At 38.1% G+C, this 17,742-nt stretch overlaps 1 protein-coding gene across 2 annotated transcripts in view; it reads left to right on the forward strand.

Annotated features, from left to right (window-relative positions):
- The window catches only part of LOC132200717 (mucin-5AC), a 96,554-nt gene extending 81,132 nt beyond the window's left edge, over positions 1-15,422 (forward strand). The window contains exons 7-12 of one of the 2 annotated variants that reach the window (XM_059626388.1): positions 123-391; positions 1,394-1,619; positions 8,356-8,625; positions 12,481-12,624; positions 12,941-13,292; positions 13,718-15,422. In XM_059626388.1, the coding sequence (XP_059482371.1) occupies positions 123-391; positions 1,394-1,619; positions 8,356-8,625; positions 12,481-12,624; positions 12,941-13,292; positions 13,718-14,355 (1,899 nt within the window). In that variant the 3' untranslated portion in view covers positions 14,356-15,422. Of the gene's footprint in view, positions 1-122; positions 392-1,204; positions 1,620-8,355; positions 8,626-12,480; positions 12,625-12,940; positions 13,293-13,717 lie in introns of both variants that reach the window. The other variant, XM_059626387.1, reaches the window with a different exon arrangement.
- The last annotated feature ends 2,320 nt before the right edge of the window (positions 15,423-17,742 follow it).

Here is a 17,742-nt window from a genome sequence, read left to right on the forward strand (position 1 = left end):
CTTCTTCACTTAATATTTGCAGTAAAAATTATGATATTTTTTTTTAATTAGTTCTAGGAATTTTTAATTTTGCTATCAAGATAATGATTATGCTAATATTTATTAAAATGAAATTTTTGCAGGCCCATCTGGAGCCAACACCTGCCGGTGCCGCTTACGTAGAAGAGACGGCGTTTAGTCCCGACGGAGAACAAGAGTTGAGCACCAAACCCCTGCGTCGTTCGGCTGTCGTCGCTGGAAGGAGCGATTTCTTGACCAGACTGCACCGTAGCCGCAGCGCCACCTTTGGAGACGATGAAGATGACTATGATGTCGACGCCAGCCCCAAGTTCGCAACAACAAAAAGACCAAGCAAGTCCAGGGTTTTGCAGCAAGTAAGACCTACCTCAAGGTAAGACAGTTTGATTTTTAAGTATATTTTAATATTTTTAGAAAAAGAGTTAGTTCTTCTAACTCAGAGCACATTATTCTAATCCTTTGAATTAATGACAATTATTTCATTAGATCCATGCATGACTTTGAGCATTGTAATTTGTGTATAGCAAAGCAAATTATGAAATTAATTTGAAGAAATTATGATATTTTAAAGGTTTTAGGAAACTTTTTTTTTAAGAATCGGGTTGATCTTTGATTAGTAAAGTAAAAATCTAATTTTAAATTGTTTTGTGCAAAAATTGGGAAAAACATTTAATAACTTTCCAAATTTCCTGGACTCAAATCAATTTTTTTTATAAGTTCTTGCTACCTATCCGAAAACCTGAAATTCATCAATGTTAATATTCCAAAAATTTATTTATTGAAATTTGTTTTTAACCAGATATCTTAATAGATCTCAGAAAAGAAAATTTTAAATTTTGTTCTTTCTAGACCCTTGAAATTAAATGATTGACTTAAAAAGGAGAAGGTTTTGCAGAATCAATGCTTTCGGAATTGAAAGGGAGATTTCTTCTAAATTTGCAAATAATTTAAACTTAAAATAAAAATTAATTAAGAATTTTTTTGGTTTAAACATAAATTTTTATCGGTTTTGATCTTCTCCTTTTTTTTGTAAATTTTGTAAATTCCATGCGCTCGCTCGCACGTCCCAAACTTCCATCGCACCACCCACCCTTTAATTTATAATTCGCACACTAATCGTCACCATTGACTAACTTCGGCACTGTTTCTCTGTCCCTGTCCCTGTGTGTGTGCACGTGTTCGGCAGCGCCCGTTTCGCCAACTCGCGATTCGGCCGCACGTCGAGCACCTCCGAGCTGGCCACGGTGTCCGTCTTCTCCGGCGAGCCGCGCACCCACTCGACGGCCAGCGTCGGCGGCCCGCCGACCCGCTTCAAGTCGTACCGCAACCGCGTCGCCACCAGCGCGCGTCCTAACACGATTACCGAAACCCCCAGTTACCAGCGCCGCGGCTACAAGTCCTCGAGGGCCAGCACCGGCGGCCAGGCCAGCCAGGAGGAGCGGCCCAGCGTCTTCCAGGCCCAGTCCAGCGCGCCCCTCAACAAGTTCAAGCTCAACCGACCCGCCGGCCGATGGCAGTACAAAACCACTGTCAAACCCAGGGTCACCATCCGCCAGCAGAACGGACCTGTCAAGACCAACGCAGTAGCCAACTCTGAACAGGTTAGTGAATTTTTGATCAAATTAACTCTAAAAAAGTAGATAAATTAAGGATTTTTAAATAAAAAAATTAAATTTCATGTTTTAAACAAAAAGTTTAATTTTCCACAGCTATAGAACCAAAATTTTTCTTTTTTTAACTTTTGAAATTGATATGCCCTTTCCCAATATACTTATATCAACCTTAACAGGAGCTTTTTCTTATTTACTTTAATTATTGATTTAATACCCATTGTACATATACATTTAATAATTGTGCTACCCTAATTCTCATTGCAGGTTGATTTTCTCTGCATAATGATACATGATACTCATGAACATGCATATCAATTTATAAAAAAAAATGCATTTAATATAAAAAATATATAAATTAGATTTGTTAGCTAATAGAATTAAACGTAGCATAAAAATCATATTATTATGTATGTAATAAAATTATATAATTTTATAAACATAATTATAAAAACCATATAAATGGTTATATAATATTTGAATTTAAACCAGATGTAAATAATAATCAGGCAAATATTTTTGTAGCTATGTTAAATAGCAATTTTAACATATTATATTTGAGGCAATCATATTAATTTTAAATTTCATTGTTTGCATTATTTATCGGTTTTACGTCCTGTTATTTCATTTTTAGAGTGCATAGTTGACCAACAGTCAAAATACTCATAATCTTATTATTTCCTCTACTGGACCAGGGAAAAATTCAAAATTTTCTTAACTTCGACGATCAAGATTTAACGTCTTTGCAATATTTTTGTGTAATTTTATATTTTAACTAAAAAAAAGCGTTTATACTGTCTCATCTGTTTTTCAATTAATGATAAATCAACATACATTTGAAATTGTAAATTAAAGTAGTTAAATTTCGAGTTCATTATGTACTAAATAAGTTTATTTTTCAATCCAATTGATTGATCTGGTTGACAGGAGAGCCAAAGTTTTTTTTCCACCGCAACGAAATTAATCCGCCGAGTAAATGATTAGTGGCGCCAGCAACTCCGTGGAGTACGTGCGACGTGCTCCACTCCAGCGGCCTTAACGAGATTCGTCGCGATCAACAAAGGCGGGCGTATTCAATTAAGTCGGTCCAATGTTGTCTCTGTGCGTGTGTGGCAAATTAGATTTCTGCGACTGCCGATCGTCAAATTTTAATTCGCCCCGGGGCTGCATAGTGTCTTTGCGGGGATAAAGCCAACACATAAACCAGCCGACGTTCGGCGGATTTTAATAGATACAAACGCGCTCGTGGGCGGATAGAGAGGGTGAAATGCCATTACTCGAGACCAAGTCTAGAAGCGAGCGGCAATTCCCTTGGCAGCGCTGCTTTTGATGTTTGTCACACAGAGAGCTAGCGAGGGCAAACTTTCGCCATCAAACCCCGACGATAACGATGATTGCCAAATATAATTCGACAAGTTGAGGAGCAAAAACACGCCGGCGTCGTAATTATTTACTGCGATCGCACCGGCAGGCCAATAAAACGTACGGGCCAAACTTTCGAGCCGAGGATCACGCGTCGGATTTTATTGTTATTACGGACGGGGACGAGAAAGAGCGAAAAGCCCGCGCATAAATTGGATAATAAAACCGGCCCGGAGTTTGACGCTCGACTGAGGTGTCACGCGCAATTAGACTTCGGATACGCTCTAATTTAGTACTAAGCCCTCTCGCAAATTGAAGTCCCTTTGCCTCCGGCTAAAAATAAAGCTTAATTACCGGCGCTCGCTCGCTTTTCTGCTGCATTTGCGTTAAATTCCCGTATTACACTCGGTCTGCCTGGCGAGTTATGCAGCAAGCTGGACGTCGCTGCTTTGCGGTCGGGCATAACCATCAGGGGCCGTGGAATGCAGTCGCCACAACAAACACAGTTCTCAGGAGCAGCTTCAAAGCTTGATACTTAATTAGTTCAAAACGTTTGCACACGGTCTTGTTTTTCCATTAAAATAATGAGGTAATAATCCAGTTTATAAAATTTAATTTAAATTTAAATTATTGCTGGAATAAAATGTAATATTCATTGAATGTTTCATTGAGGGTCTCTTTATTTACATAACTAAAACAAGATTCTACCAATAAGGAGTCCCTAACGAATATAATCGTAGCTTGAATTTGGCAAAGGCAAATACCTCTGATGACAATTTATTGCTGTATTAACAAATTTTTTGTTGAAAGGCATTTCAATTTTGAGTTTAAGCTAAAAAAAAATCGTTGGTTGTTACTATAATCTTCTGAAAAATAATCAAAGTGAATAATTTTCATCAAATGGAAATAAAAATTTACGTGCCTGTGCACATTGAACGTTAGGTATAAAATACTATTAAAAAAAAGTAAGAAAACTGAAATTTTTTGTAGAATATGAAACAATTGTGTGATGTTTAATAATAATTTTAGTAGAAATAAAAAGTATTCTTCACAACCGTGACAGTGAATTACTTTTTTGTGAATTTTTTACATAGCAAAAAATGCTGTGACTCGTTTACTACTTGTTTTCCAACTCCCAAAATAACTCCAGAATTCCAAATTAGAAAGTCTTGATTAATTATGAATGCAAACGACGTTGTCAAGTTTAAAGTGGCCAACCCTGATGTCCAGCAACGTCGTTATCTGTTTTATAACGACGTTGTTGATGCACCGGCCGTCGCTCCGGAGTGCACGAGGGCGCGAAATTCCTGCCGGCTGGTTTGCTTTAGTCGGCGTGGATCCATTAATAAATTAGCACGCGTGCGTGTCCAGAGGCGTAATTAGCACCTGGATAAACAGAAGCATCTCTAGTGGTGCGACGAAAATATGTACGCCGGTCACTCTCGCAAACTCGGACGGACAAACCGAGAGCGCTTTCGGGAGCTGCTCTCGCCACCTGGGACCGGAAGCAGGCGGGCGAACGAGCCGGCAACACACTGCCGCGCGCCGGATAATTGCAAAATTTATGAGTTTCGAAAATGCGGTGCCACAGCCCCGAATGCTCGGCGGCGCTTTTGTTTCTAAGAGCAAAAAGGAAGCACTAAATGTTACAAGTGCTTTTTTTACCTCCACGGTCGACACATTTTTTGCCAAATCTTTTATATAAAAGTAATTTTTATAACATGATCCTAACTCGTTCTGAAAATTTTCTCCAATATAAACCAAAAGAAAATAAGCGAATTTTTTAGTATAATTCCAATATCCAGGTTCCGTTTGACTCATGATGAGTTTTTCTGGTGGGGAAGGGGGAGGGGATGAGATTTTTTTTCTTTGAAAGGGCGGATCACATATTTTAGTAATGAGAAAAGCTTAACGTTTCAATAACCTTAATAAATTGGTCTATGGAGAAAGCGGAAAATATTGTATTGGAAGAGAAAAAAAATATTTGTATTTATAGCAGAATTATTTTTATGATTTCAAAATGATGGGAATTCATTTTGATGAAGTGTACAATATTGGTTTTCTTTATTAATTGAGGAATTTTTGTATTATTCCTGAAAAAAATCCACTTATTTATAATTTTCACAGCATTAATTATTATTTTAATAGAATTTATACACACAAATATTATGTTTAAGAATTTTTCATTAATGAAATCTATTCTAAAGAACATTATATTTTGACAGATAAAAAATTCATTATGACTCTGTGATGATTGTGATGAAGCTAATTTTGTTCCCTTCTTCAAATTTTCTGCTTTGATGCAGACCCATAAAAACAATCTGAATAATATCACTGGATGTGCTGTTTTTATGGGTTTTTTAAATCTCTGACCATCAGGCAAAAATTAAAAGGTCGGAGCAAAACAGTAAACCGGCTGCAAACTAGTTAATGGTCATTTTCATCAGCTAAAACAACAATGGGCAACATTTGGGCTGGAAATAAAACAAACAGCCGCGCACCGCCACCGCCACTTTCGCTTCGCCGCAGCTAAAAACTAGCGAAAGCACTCTGCAAAATTAATGGTGGCGTAATACAATTTTATTGGATCCGACGCGGTTCGATGCACTTTTGCCGCGCGCACACGCGACGTAATTGCGATTAATGCAAATTTCATAGTCACACACATAGGACAAGCTCGAATTGCACCAACCGTTGTCGCCAATTAATTATACCAGAGGGTCCCCGCGGTGCATTGATTAAACGACAAACATGTACGCAGTGTGATTGTGAAATTTTATTCGTCATCTGCGACGCTTCCGTTCCTGAGCGGATTAAGAGCCACATGGATTATTTCCTGTTTTTACCTTTTGCTGCATGAGCTGTTTTATATTGATTGCATTCTGTCTGCAAAAAAAGATTGATTTATTTTCTGCACATCAAAAGTCAGATGAAAAGGAAATTTGTGTAAAATAAATATTTTTATTCAAAGGTTACATTCTTCATCAAACTGGCAATATTAGTCAATCATGGAGTACTTATAGTCAAATCAAGTCTTTTTACAACAATGTTTTTTTCCCCTTTAAATTTACAATCATTTCAAAAAATAAATTATATTTTTGTAAGAACTTGATTTGAACTATACCAATAGGGAGTCCTGAATTAAAAATTTTGTAATTATATAACAGTTTAAATTGGTTTCAATAACGAATTCATCTTCGCTCACGTTATCTTTTTTTTCTTTTGAATATTTCTATAAATTATTTTTCAAAACTTTTCATGATTGACAATTATTGCAGAGATTTTTGCGATTTTTTTATCTTTCGGATATTGTAATTTTAGTACAATGTATTTTTATTTTTATCAACAACACAATCATATTTTTTTTCAAATTCATTTTTTAAAATAATTGTGGTTAAATGAGCCTCCTTTCTTTTAATTACTTGTGCTCCTCAAGCTTTTTCAAATTGAACTAATTTTATTGAACTTTCAAAAAGCAATAATTGCTTTTTAGATGTAAATTTGATCAACTGGCACATTTGCTTATTATTCAAACGCCAAGTTTAGAGCTCATTTAACGAGGCTTAATCGCCGTCGGATACACGATTTTAATTCGCCGCGGTGCAATTTCGGCGCGCTTCCTCGTACGCACGTGTATAATGAGCGTTTGCATAAATCAAGCGACGATTATTGTCCCCGGCGAAATTATTTCCAACGGCGCGCGCGAGCGAGCGAGCGCCTGCCCGCCGATTTAATTTGCATTGTGCGTGCGCGCGTTTCGGGGGGCGTCCATAAATTAGGCGGCGGCAAAACGTTTATTGCCCCCCGTTTTACATCCACTTTGCCGCGAGCAAGCGAGAGAGAGGAAAAGATAAAGCGCCGGCGTTGCACTTTGCAAAAATGCTGATGAGCGCCGCTTTTTTCGTTTAAAATATCGTGCACTTTTTAGCCTTAATCGCCTTTTTCTCTCTCGTCACGGCAGCACCAGTTTTCGGCCCAAATTGAAAAGGTGCACCTCCATTATGGGATTAAGTATCCGCGCCTTTTTAGCACTCATCTCGTTCGGCCCGGCTCTAACGCCATTAGCATAACTTTCCATTATTGTAAACACAGCAGTGGGTGGAAAAAACGCTCACACACACACAAAACGCCCTCGAGGCTTATCTTCTGTTCCTCCTCTTCTTATTTCTGGCCCGAAACTTTGTTATCAATATTCGGAAAGTTTGCCCGACTCGCTTCTCCTTGTAATATTTTATTGGCGCAAGCAAGTTTTTCTCTTCCTCTCTGCTTATGGACCGCGCGCTCTGTTATTGGGGCGGAATTTATATATTTTTTCCCCGCCGGCCGCCCCGGGGAAATGTAGTGGGCAACTTTTCTGACGGGAATTCCATTAGAATCTGTGGAACACGCTATATTGGACTTGATTAATCGCTACTCCTCTCTTTCTCATCCTGGGCGAGATCCAATCAAAGTTTAATTCGCCCTTCAAAGGCGAAGGAAAAATGCGGACCGGCTTTTCTCTTCATTAGCCCGATTTAAGAAGCCCTCCCTGCCTGCTACTTGAGCCGCCTAATCTCGAATAGATAAAGAGATTTGCTCACAATGAGGGTGGCGAGACCGATTGCTCGGCGGATTGTGAAAAATTGCACACAGAACAAAGAGAGCAAATCCCTAGACGGGGCAGAACGATGGGCGCGTTTTTATTTTTCCTTTGTAATTTATGCTTTGATGCAGAAATGAAATTGTCGTTGACGAAGAGCTTAATGCTAATGAAATTTGATTTTGCATACTGAGCCGTTTTGAGGATTGATGTAGTTTTAAAAATAAAGTTAAAATTTTGGAACTCAAAACGTTTATCCAAAAGTGAACCGTAAAAATTTATTTACTGCCTACAATGTGTTCCGTAATTTTTTAATTTTGAAGTTTTTTAGTAATTATTAGCAGTTATTAAAATTTTGTATAATTAATATAGGCAGTAATTTTAAACTAAACATTTATCTGATTTATATAATATTGACAATAATTGTTTTTAATTTATTATTTTTTTATATTTTGCATTATATGAAACTTAAACTGTTAAATATAAGGCTTCAAATTTGAAAAAAATTTAAAATGTTTTAATAAATAATCAAGAAATTTTCCATTCACATTGTTTATACATATTAAATTAACAGCTTAAAATGAGTCACATGCAATGGCAGGCCTTGAGTGGTAGGCCGTGAGTAAAAATTAATTGTTTAAATCCTTAATAATTGGAATATAATATAAAAATTCGATGATGAATAAAAAAAATCCAATTCTAAGGTTGTCTAGAAAATTAATTTTCCACAATATTTTTTTCAAACATCCAAATTAAATAATTAAATTCCTTTTTGACACTTTACAGAGCCTCGAGGAGGACAATGTGAACGGCCTGTCCGCCTCTCATGCGGCGCTGACGTCGCCGACGCCTGGAAACGGCATCGCCGAGCACCGTGCCGACGACAACGGCGCCACCGAGCCGTCGCCCGAACTTCAGGCCGAGGGCGCCGAGGAGCACCACGTGCACGAGCCGGCGCCGGCCCAGGAGACGATCCGCGTGGAAATCTCGACGCCGGCTGACTTCAGCGACGTCTACTTCGAAATCGCCACCATCAGGTCGCCGTACACCTTCCAGGTGAGTGACGAGATAGAACGCGCTGGACCGTGTTACTTTCTGCGGGCGTTTTCGCTTCACCTGCCTAATCTGCCCTCTCGAGAGTGAACGCCACCGTTGCACACCAAGTTTCCCACTTTTTTGCACGCGAAAGTTTATAGGTCTTTGCGCAAAGTGAGAACAGACTTGGGCGGTTCGTGGGCTTTTGAGTTCGCAGAAGCAGAAATAACGGCCAAAAGCTCTTGAAAATCACTCAAGTAAATATAGGATCAAAATTTTATTACGAGATTTTTTTCCTTGAAGAAAGTTAAGATCTTGAGCAATAATTTCAAAATTAAAAAATTGAAAAAAAAGGAGAAAGCATACCGAATATGGTGGGTTTTTATATAATCCAGTATAAAAATAAGCAATTTAGATTTTTACAATGATTGCACATGCAAGTTGTTTGAATTAAAATGTACAAAATGATAGATTCGTAAATTTCTAGGATTCTATACGAAAAATACTCATTTTGAGATTGTTTAATATTTCAAGTTTCAAGGAAGAAATTTTAAAAACAATATTACTCTAGGAAAATGTGAAACATAAGACACTCTAAATTAAATTGAATTTTTTTTCTCTAAACATTATAATGAAAGAATCTACCAACACCAATCTATTTAATTTTGCTCCAATAAATTAAGACCAGGTAATTTTATAGTAGCTTGTATACAGTTTAAACAACTTAATCAAGGATTCTCTTGGGAAAAACTCGTTATACACTTTCAAGGAGATGGTTACAAAGATGTAAATATATATTGATTTTTAACCTTAAATTTGATTAGATCATTTTGAATAAATTTCTAAAAAAAAAATTAGAGCAAAAAAATCCAAAGGAAAGTAATCAAAGTATTTGTATAAAAATTTGAAAAAGTCCAAGTATCCCCACAATTCAGTGAATTTTTTTTTTACCGAACCAGTCAATTTAGTCTCATATTTTGCAAATCAAAATAGCACAATTCTAAAATTAAAAAAAAAATACCAAAAAGACTTTTTCACCAAACTAGTCACGCTTTATTTATGCCACTCGCTGTTCCATCTACAGAACTTTCGTTCTCCCCCTCTGGAATGGCAGTCGATTCTTTTTTCGAGGAGGATGCAGAGAATTTCTCCTTCTCTTCAAAAGTGCGCTTATTTTGTGGTTGATTTATGCGAGGGCGGCGGAATTCGCTGGCTTCGTGCATCAATAAATGTTATTAACTTGAAATTTGAGCGCGCTCTCGCTCTCGCTCTTTTGCTAAGAGAGTCGTATATTGCAGGGTGTGCCAAAAGTAGAAAAATGCTCCCCTCGCCGTGGCTGCGGCTGCTTTTTATTGGAAATTCAAGCACTTGCCGATAAACCAGCCGGCAGCTGCGGTCGGGGCCGATACACCGATGCTCGTTTTTCGCCCGCGGCAAAATTAATTGCCTCGTTGCAGCAGAGCGAATTTTTCTTCTGCTAAAACAATCTGTCAAAAAGCGGCGCCGAATTGATTCAGCTACGGCAACAACACAACTCTGATTAAAAAACCATCTCCGCCGGGCCATGTTGCGTATCATGCAAATCAACGGGTGACTTTTAATTCACTGTGTACACGCACCGGCGCTACTTGTTTGCGAATTCGATTCGCTTCCAATTACAATAAACCCGCAGCGGCAAATTATTCTGCGCATATATGCAAATTCAAAGAGTTCCAAGCGAAATTGGTGGTGCGAGCCAACGAACGAGCGGATTGATTTGTGTACAGCGACGCAACAAAATGAGCCCGCGCCTCTCTCTCTGTAAAACTGATTCGCAAACGAAATTACGCATACCTTTTGCTCGTTTCGTGTAATGATATGCAACATGAGGGCGCATTTTTCTCCCTTTGTAAAACACGTTTCACAATATACAGGCACATTGTGGGGTTTTCATTGATTAAAATCTGCAACATTCATCTGGTTCTTTATTATGATACACGCTATGTAAGCCGATTTTATTAATTTAGAGTTGGCTTTTTAATCCTCATTCGGGTTTTTGAGCCGTTGATTCAATTTTTTGTATATCCTGCTCTACATGAATGTATGCAGCTGTGAAAGAATGTTAACAAAAATATTTGAAAATATTAATAATAAGGGAAAAAAATTGTTAATCAATCATTAAAAAAAATTATTATTTAATGAAGCATGAACTATTTTTTTTTTTTAGTAAAATTGAAAGATAGACAAAATATTTGGTCCAACAGGAAAGTTCAATTTGAAGAAAAATTATATTTTGAAAAAAAAAACTTGAAAAACTCATTGTGGAATGGCCAAATTTAATTTTTGAGCCTGAATCGTGAAATTCTCCTACAAATAATAAGTTTCAGCCTCGACAAGCACGATTGAGTTGCATGCATAGTTGGTGTTATTGAAAATGGGAAAAATTGATGTTTGTTTGTGGAGGAACTTTTCACAGAATAGTAAACCAACTGAGCATAACTAATTTATTTAAAGACAGTTAAGACTAAGAGTTGTCATATTTTCATTAGCCTGACATAATTATGATCCTTCAATTTAGCCTTTTCTCAATTAACTGTACCAAAGTGTGCTCATAAACAACAGTAAAAGATATTTGATAATTATTTTTATCGAAAAACCAACTGTGCTACTTTATTTTTCAAAATTTGTTAGTGATTTTCTTGAAATATAAAAAAAAAAACTAGCTTCATTTGAATTATTAAATATTTTTATATTTTTATGTCTTTCTACCATTTGCATTCAAATAAAAGTGAATTAACTAATTCACTTAATTAAAACTACATAAAATATACTGAAAATTTTACACGCAATTATGCCATTGTAATTTGACTCTTTGTCAACTTTGCTAATTTAGACATTTTGATGTTGCTAAAACAGACCAGTGCAATTACGAGTCTCACTACTTTGTCTTGCACGCGCGCGAACATACAGGCGAAACAATTAAATTAATGAAACGCCGCGTGGACGAACGTCGTGTTCAAAGGTGCACGACACACCTTTCATGTGCATGCGTGTGCCCTTTTGAGAGCACGCGCGGCGATGCGCACATCAAATTTCTACGGCTGAAATCCAAAGCCGCCGACGCTCATTTTATTTCCACCCTTCCTTTCTTTATTTCCCTTCCATTCTCTTTCCCTCTCCGTCATTACCGAGACAGGAAAACACACACTAGAAAATTTGCGCTCACACGGTTCCAATTAAAATCTCTCGCCTTTGTTCCTCGACTGGAATTTCACTTAATGAGAGAGAGGGGAACATCTCATGCGTAGGTGGAATTCAAACACAAATAGTCCGTTTTCGCGCTGAAAAACAGCAGCTCGAGGGTCCTCAGCATCCCCCTACTGATTTTTGCTTTGATCGGTTTTCTTTATGTATATTTTTCTTTTTAATAAACCATATCAACCAAAGGAAACTTGCTTGATTGCTTTTTGGCCTACGTGATTAATTAATTAATTTTTAGAAAAATCCGCTTCTGCGAAGATCAAACTAATTAAAACTTTGCCCCTCACGGCAAAGGACCTTTCGTCTTCAGTACCCGAGGGGATGAAATTCTTCCGAAGCATCACACGCCGGAAATTGAAAGAAAATAAATCGAGCTCATTTAAAGGCGAAGCAATAAACTTTCTCGTTAAAACCTCCCTTCCGCCTAATTTGAGGGGAATTTTTCACCGGGGCTAACTATAATTAAAGGGCGATTTGCGAGAGTAAAGTGGCGGATTTTATGCGCTTTTTATTTCAATTAGGCTTCGTTTGCCTGCGCTGCGCGAGCGAATTTATTACACCCTCTGCTCTCCGACGGCCGACGTGTCGTGCGCTAGCACTTTGCTCTAACAGTTATTACTCTTGTGCTGTGTGCAGGTCGGCACCGTTAAGAACACCCGCTTCATCACGGTGACGTCCACGATCGAGAGAAGCCTCGTCACGCCGACCGAGAGTCCCGAAATTCTGCCCACCGAGCCGCTCACCGAGAACATCTTGGCCACGTCCACCCAGTCCTTCGAGGTAACCACGAAACTCATCAAAAGTAGAACTTCTCGAGAACCATTAATTATAGTTCTTGCCACTAACTTGAATAGAATTATTTAAAATTTCTTTAAAATCGAAATTACAAAATTTTGAAAAATTATATTTTTTTCAATTGTTTATCTATATTTTGAAAAATATCACATTTTTGCTGAAAGGATAGCTTTGATAAACATTTTATATTCTTAATTTTTATGCATTTATTACAATTTTTAAAAAAATTTCAAATTAAAAACGATTTTATTTATTTTTATTTTACTTTCAATCTAATTATTTCTCTTTTTGTAACAAATAGGCTGCGAATCAGTTGCCAGTGGACGCGAGCATCGCCACCCTGCCGCCGATCGTTCTGGCGACCAATGTTGAAACGCCCCCGCTCGAGACTGTCACCGAGACCTTCAACACCACGCAACTGATGCTCAAGACGCACGTCCTGCCTGTCATCCAACAGGGTGGCGTTGAGACGAAAATGTACACCCTCATCCAATCTTATCACATCACGCGTTTCGTGACCGCCGTGAAGACGCTGCCGCCGTCAGACGCCTTCCAGTTCCTTCCCAGTCGCGCCCTAAATGAATTCAACACTCGTCTGGATGAGGCTGGATCCGAGCTGCACGAACTCGAAGTCTCCGAGAATGACCAAGACGGTAAGAATAGAAATATAGCTGTGTTGCAATTAGGATGGAATCCTTTGATTTTAATTACTTTTTTAATACAGTTTTATAATAATATGAGAAAATTGTTTCAATTTTCAACATTTTTTCGCCCCTTAAAAAGCAGTCAAACGAGCAAATGACGCTCCTGGATGAACTAGATATTAAAAGTGTCAAAAATAAACTTTTTTTCTACATCATTTTGTTTAAAAAACATATTTATATTATAAGCCCAGATTTTTTTAACTGTTTAATTATAACGATCATGATTATTGGAAAATCATTCAAATAGTGTCAAAATTATCTAAATATTTGACTTTTAACTTGAAATCTAAAATTATTTTTAAAGGTAAAACACAATTAAATTTAATAAAATTTAGAGCTAATTATGAGGATTTTCTTTGACTTTTCTGTTTTAGGCGAAGATGAGCAGCGCCGACTGATCCTCCCCCCTGACCTTGACCTGGCCCAAATTGGCGGTGACTTTGACCTCGACCGCCTGCCCCAGCGTGCTCTCACCCCTGCCCTCCCTTCAGCGTCCACCACCCCCGAGCCTCCAACCACCCCTGCCTCCCCTCAATTGACCCCCGAACAACTGCAGCAATACGCCCTGTTGCGCTACCTGAACCCCCTGGCGCCGGTGCCCGCAATCACCACCTCCAAGCCCATCGTCAAGAAGGAGACCATCTACGAGAGCCACGTCATCCCCCTCTTCAACGGCCTCAGCACCGTCTACACCACCATCTCGCGGCCGGTCAGCACCGTGGCCAGAACTGAGTACGAGGTCACCACGATCGCGCCCACCGGCCTCATCCAACCCCAGTTCACCATCAGCAGCCAACCGGTGGTGACCCAGACCATGGTCACGCAGACCAACTCCAAGGTCATCAAGCTGCAGTTCGGCGCCAAGACAGTCTTCACGACCCTGTACCAGTCGACCGTGGTGCCCACGGTGCTCACCACCTACATCACAACGCAGGTGCCAGTCCAGCCCACGGCGGCGCCTTTCCCCGGCTTCTTCCCTGGAGGCTTCCCCGGATTCCCCTTCGTCGGGTGAATTTGATTTTGAAATATAACACCCATTATTTATGAAGAGCGTATATTGTTGTACTCCCGAGCGCCCCCACCTTCTTTGTATAGCAGAGGAAGTAAAACAATAGAAAGATTGATTACACACTGCAAATTTTAGGTTTAAAAAGTTATTCCCAAATTTTCATTCTAGAAACCTGTAAATAAAACACAAACAACTAAATTTAGTTGAAATATTGTGGGAGTAACGAAAACTTGAATTGAATTTCAGAAAATTTTTATGTTACTTTTTTTAGTTTTTAAACACTTGATGTATGAAAAATTGATTTATTTTTGACCATTATTCTTACGAGGTAAACACAAATTATGTGGATTTTGTGTCTTTAAAACATAAAATGTTGTAGCTAGAATTAATTTCCCTCTGCTCAAACTTTTTTAAAACTCGCATATTTTTCTCCCTGTGCATTTCCTCAAACAGAATTTTTAGGCCGGGTGTGGAATTGTTAAAATTTTCAATTTCCTTTGCCTTTTTTCTCGTCTTTTGTGTTTTCTGCGAACATTGTGTGCCTCTCGGAAGTGAGAAAAAATTTAATTCCGCTACGCAAACGAGAGAAGAGGAAAGTCGGCTGCGAATTATGCGATGATGAAGGCCGTATCAAGAGATTTGCGACAGAAATTACGGCAGCTCTCTCTCTCGGCTGGCGAAAACACACAAATGGAGCGGAAAGAAAAGTGACTCCCTAAGGATCCGCGCCCTACTTCCCACTCTGCTGTCTGTCTGTTGTGAAAAGGTGCATGCATTTATAACTAGGGTGAAAGGAAAAGATGATGAAAGAGAACGAAAGCTGAAGAAAAAACTGTACAAATGAAGAAAGAAAAAAGAAAGAGAGAATCTCTTGTCAGAAAAAAGACTCGCACGCGGAAAATGGAAAAAGTGATCGTTTATTTTTTTATGCTTGGCATATTCTTTGCGTTGGAAAAAAGGATGTATTTTTTTTTAATATAAGTTGTGTGATAAGGAGCTGTTTCTTTTCTGTAATATTTTTTGTATGAAAAACCGAGACGTGCGAAATAAAACTGCGATTAATAATCTTACGAGTCGAGTGTTTATATTTCATCCCTCGGCATGAAAAAACAAGCTGCTGCTGCAAGCAGATATTATTTTCGCGTTTCGCTCTCGCGGCGCCGCCCGCTTTTTTTCGCTTCCGTTATTGCGGAGAGGAGGAAATGTGTTTTCTTTAATGGTTTCTAAACTCGGCGCTCTTGCTAGACCCTCTCGTGAACTTGCAAAAGGAAAACTACCGCCATCAAGGCCAACATGAGAGAAAGCAGTGAGAGAGAAGAAAATGTAATGGTGCGTAATTTATGGAGTTCGTTTCTAATAAACTCACAGAAAGAGCGAGCGAGCCTTAAAAACACGGCCCATTACGACGAGTCTGCTCTGCCGGTTCGCTCGGCACGTTGGGAAAATCTGCTGGATTGCGTGATGAGCGACCTTTTGCTTTAATACGCTCCTAAATTTTTCTTTCACCGAAATTTTTTGGCACTTTGCTGCAGAAAAAGTAAAAAATGGGAGCAGCAGAAACTGGCTTTTGACCTCAAAAACGAAATAATAATAGCGGCGTGGAAAGAGGGCCACTAAATTTACAAGCCTGCAATAGCTTTAGGTTCAACAATGTTTAAAAAAAGTAAAACTTTTCCCATGAGAGTCGCTTATTATAATCTTGATAATAATTCTTTCATTCTTTATTCAATTTGCAAGTGAGAAAATGAAAAAGAAGCCTTTTAATTATTTAAACAAATTTTTATACAGAATATTTCATCCAAATAGAAAAGAATGGAATAACAATTAAATATTTTTTCATAATAAACAACAAATTTATATTTTTTGCTTTAATAAAAAAAAAATTAATTTGAATAGTCCCTTTGCGATGATTTAATTTTTTTATTTATCACTTTATTATTTCATTTTATTATTTGTTTTCATCTGTCAACACCAAAATTTAAAAATTAAATAATCATCTTAAGATTAATTTGAATTATTATATAAATATTAAATATTTAATTAATTTTAAAACAAAAAAATTGCTTGTAAAAACTTTTGCAAGATCAACTTAGTTGCATTTTAAGTTTTACCCTTCAAAAGAATCTCTGAACTTTAATTAAGTCGGCCGCCCCTGTACTTGGAAATATATTCCACTTTTTCAAATTGACACCCTCAGCTAGGCCGAACGAGAAGCTCGCCCATTAATCAAAATGACAAGTGCATTAAAAAAAGGTATAGTCTCGCTCGGTTGACAAGTTAACACTGACACGTTTATGGAGCGGCGGCCGCTGCTTCTCTTTCCAGTTGGCACAGAGCACCAAAGGACAATCTTCATGATAATGCTAGAGAGGCACCATATTCTTATCTATATTTATAAGCGAGATAAGCCGCTTATATACGAGCGCGGCGCCCCTCTTTCTCTCTCCGCGGCCGTCGCCGCGCCGCTGGATAATGCAATCACCGACAAAATATCAGCTCTCTATATTGGACGTGCGAGGCGCGCATACCTTGCAGCAAATCGTAAAATACAATACACACACACACACACGTATGAAAGAAAGAAACTGGTATTGATCCGCCGCCGGCGTGTGTGTATCTCTATAGAAATGAAATATTTTTTATGAGCGTCCCTTTTCGGTGCGACGACGAGAAGAACAAAGGATAAAAATTTGATCGAAAGGAAGCTGCAGAAATAAATCACCGCTTTCCGAGAGGAAAACACGCCAATTTTTCACCGATTGTCCCGGGGTGTTTTTGCCCTACGTTCGGCATAACATATTGCCGGCAGCGAAAAATCGCAATTTCAATTGATGTGCAAGTATTGTTCTTATCTCGGAGGGTATTTGTTATATTTCCAGACGCCGACGGCGAACCGAAAATAAATCATATTGTGCTGAAATAAAAGTATAAGTGAGGCTTTAGTGAAAACGCTCAGGTACTGCGCAAGCTACAATTAAATTAACAAACAGGGTCATTCAAATTATCAGCCTTTTTTCATGTCAAATTATTTTGTAAAGTTTGACCGACAGCACGTTTGGCGCATCATTATTGTCAAATGAGTAAAAACGGTTAGCAGAGGCTGTCAATTATAATGCTTGTTTTTTATGTCGATGCCAATTAAAAAAGGATCAATGATCCGTCTTTTTACAATACAAAGCCGAGAAAAATACTGAGAGGGACCGAGAACTATCAAATTTCAGTTACCTTTATGGTCTTTTGCAATAATATTTATATGCAGGAAAAAAGCTTTGAGAAGAAAAACCCGCTCAATAATTATTTTAATAGAAAAAGCAAGTATTAATAGTTTTGAAAAATGTAGATCAATTTTTCAGTTGTTTTAAGTATATATTTTTTTTTATTTAGTTAAAT

Source organism: Neocloeon triangulifer, unplaced genomic scaffold (assembly GCF_031216515.1).
Source record: "Neocloeon triangulifer isolate White Clay Creek 2 clone unplaced genomic scaffold, ASM3121651v1 ptg000014l, whole genome shotgun sequence".
Lineage (NCBI taxonomy): Eukaryota > Metazoa > Arthropoda > Insecta > Ephemeroptera > Baetidae > Neocloeon > Neocloeon triangulifer.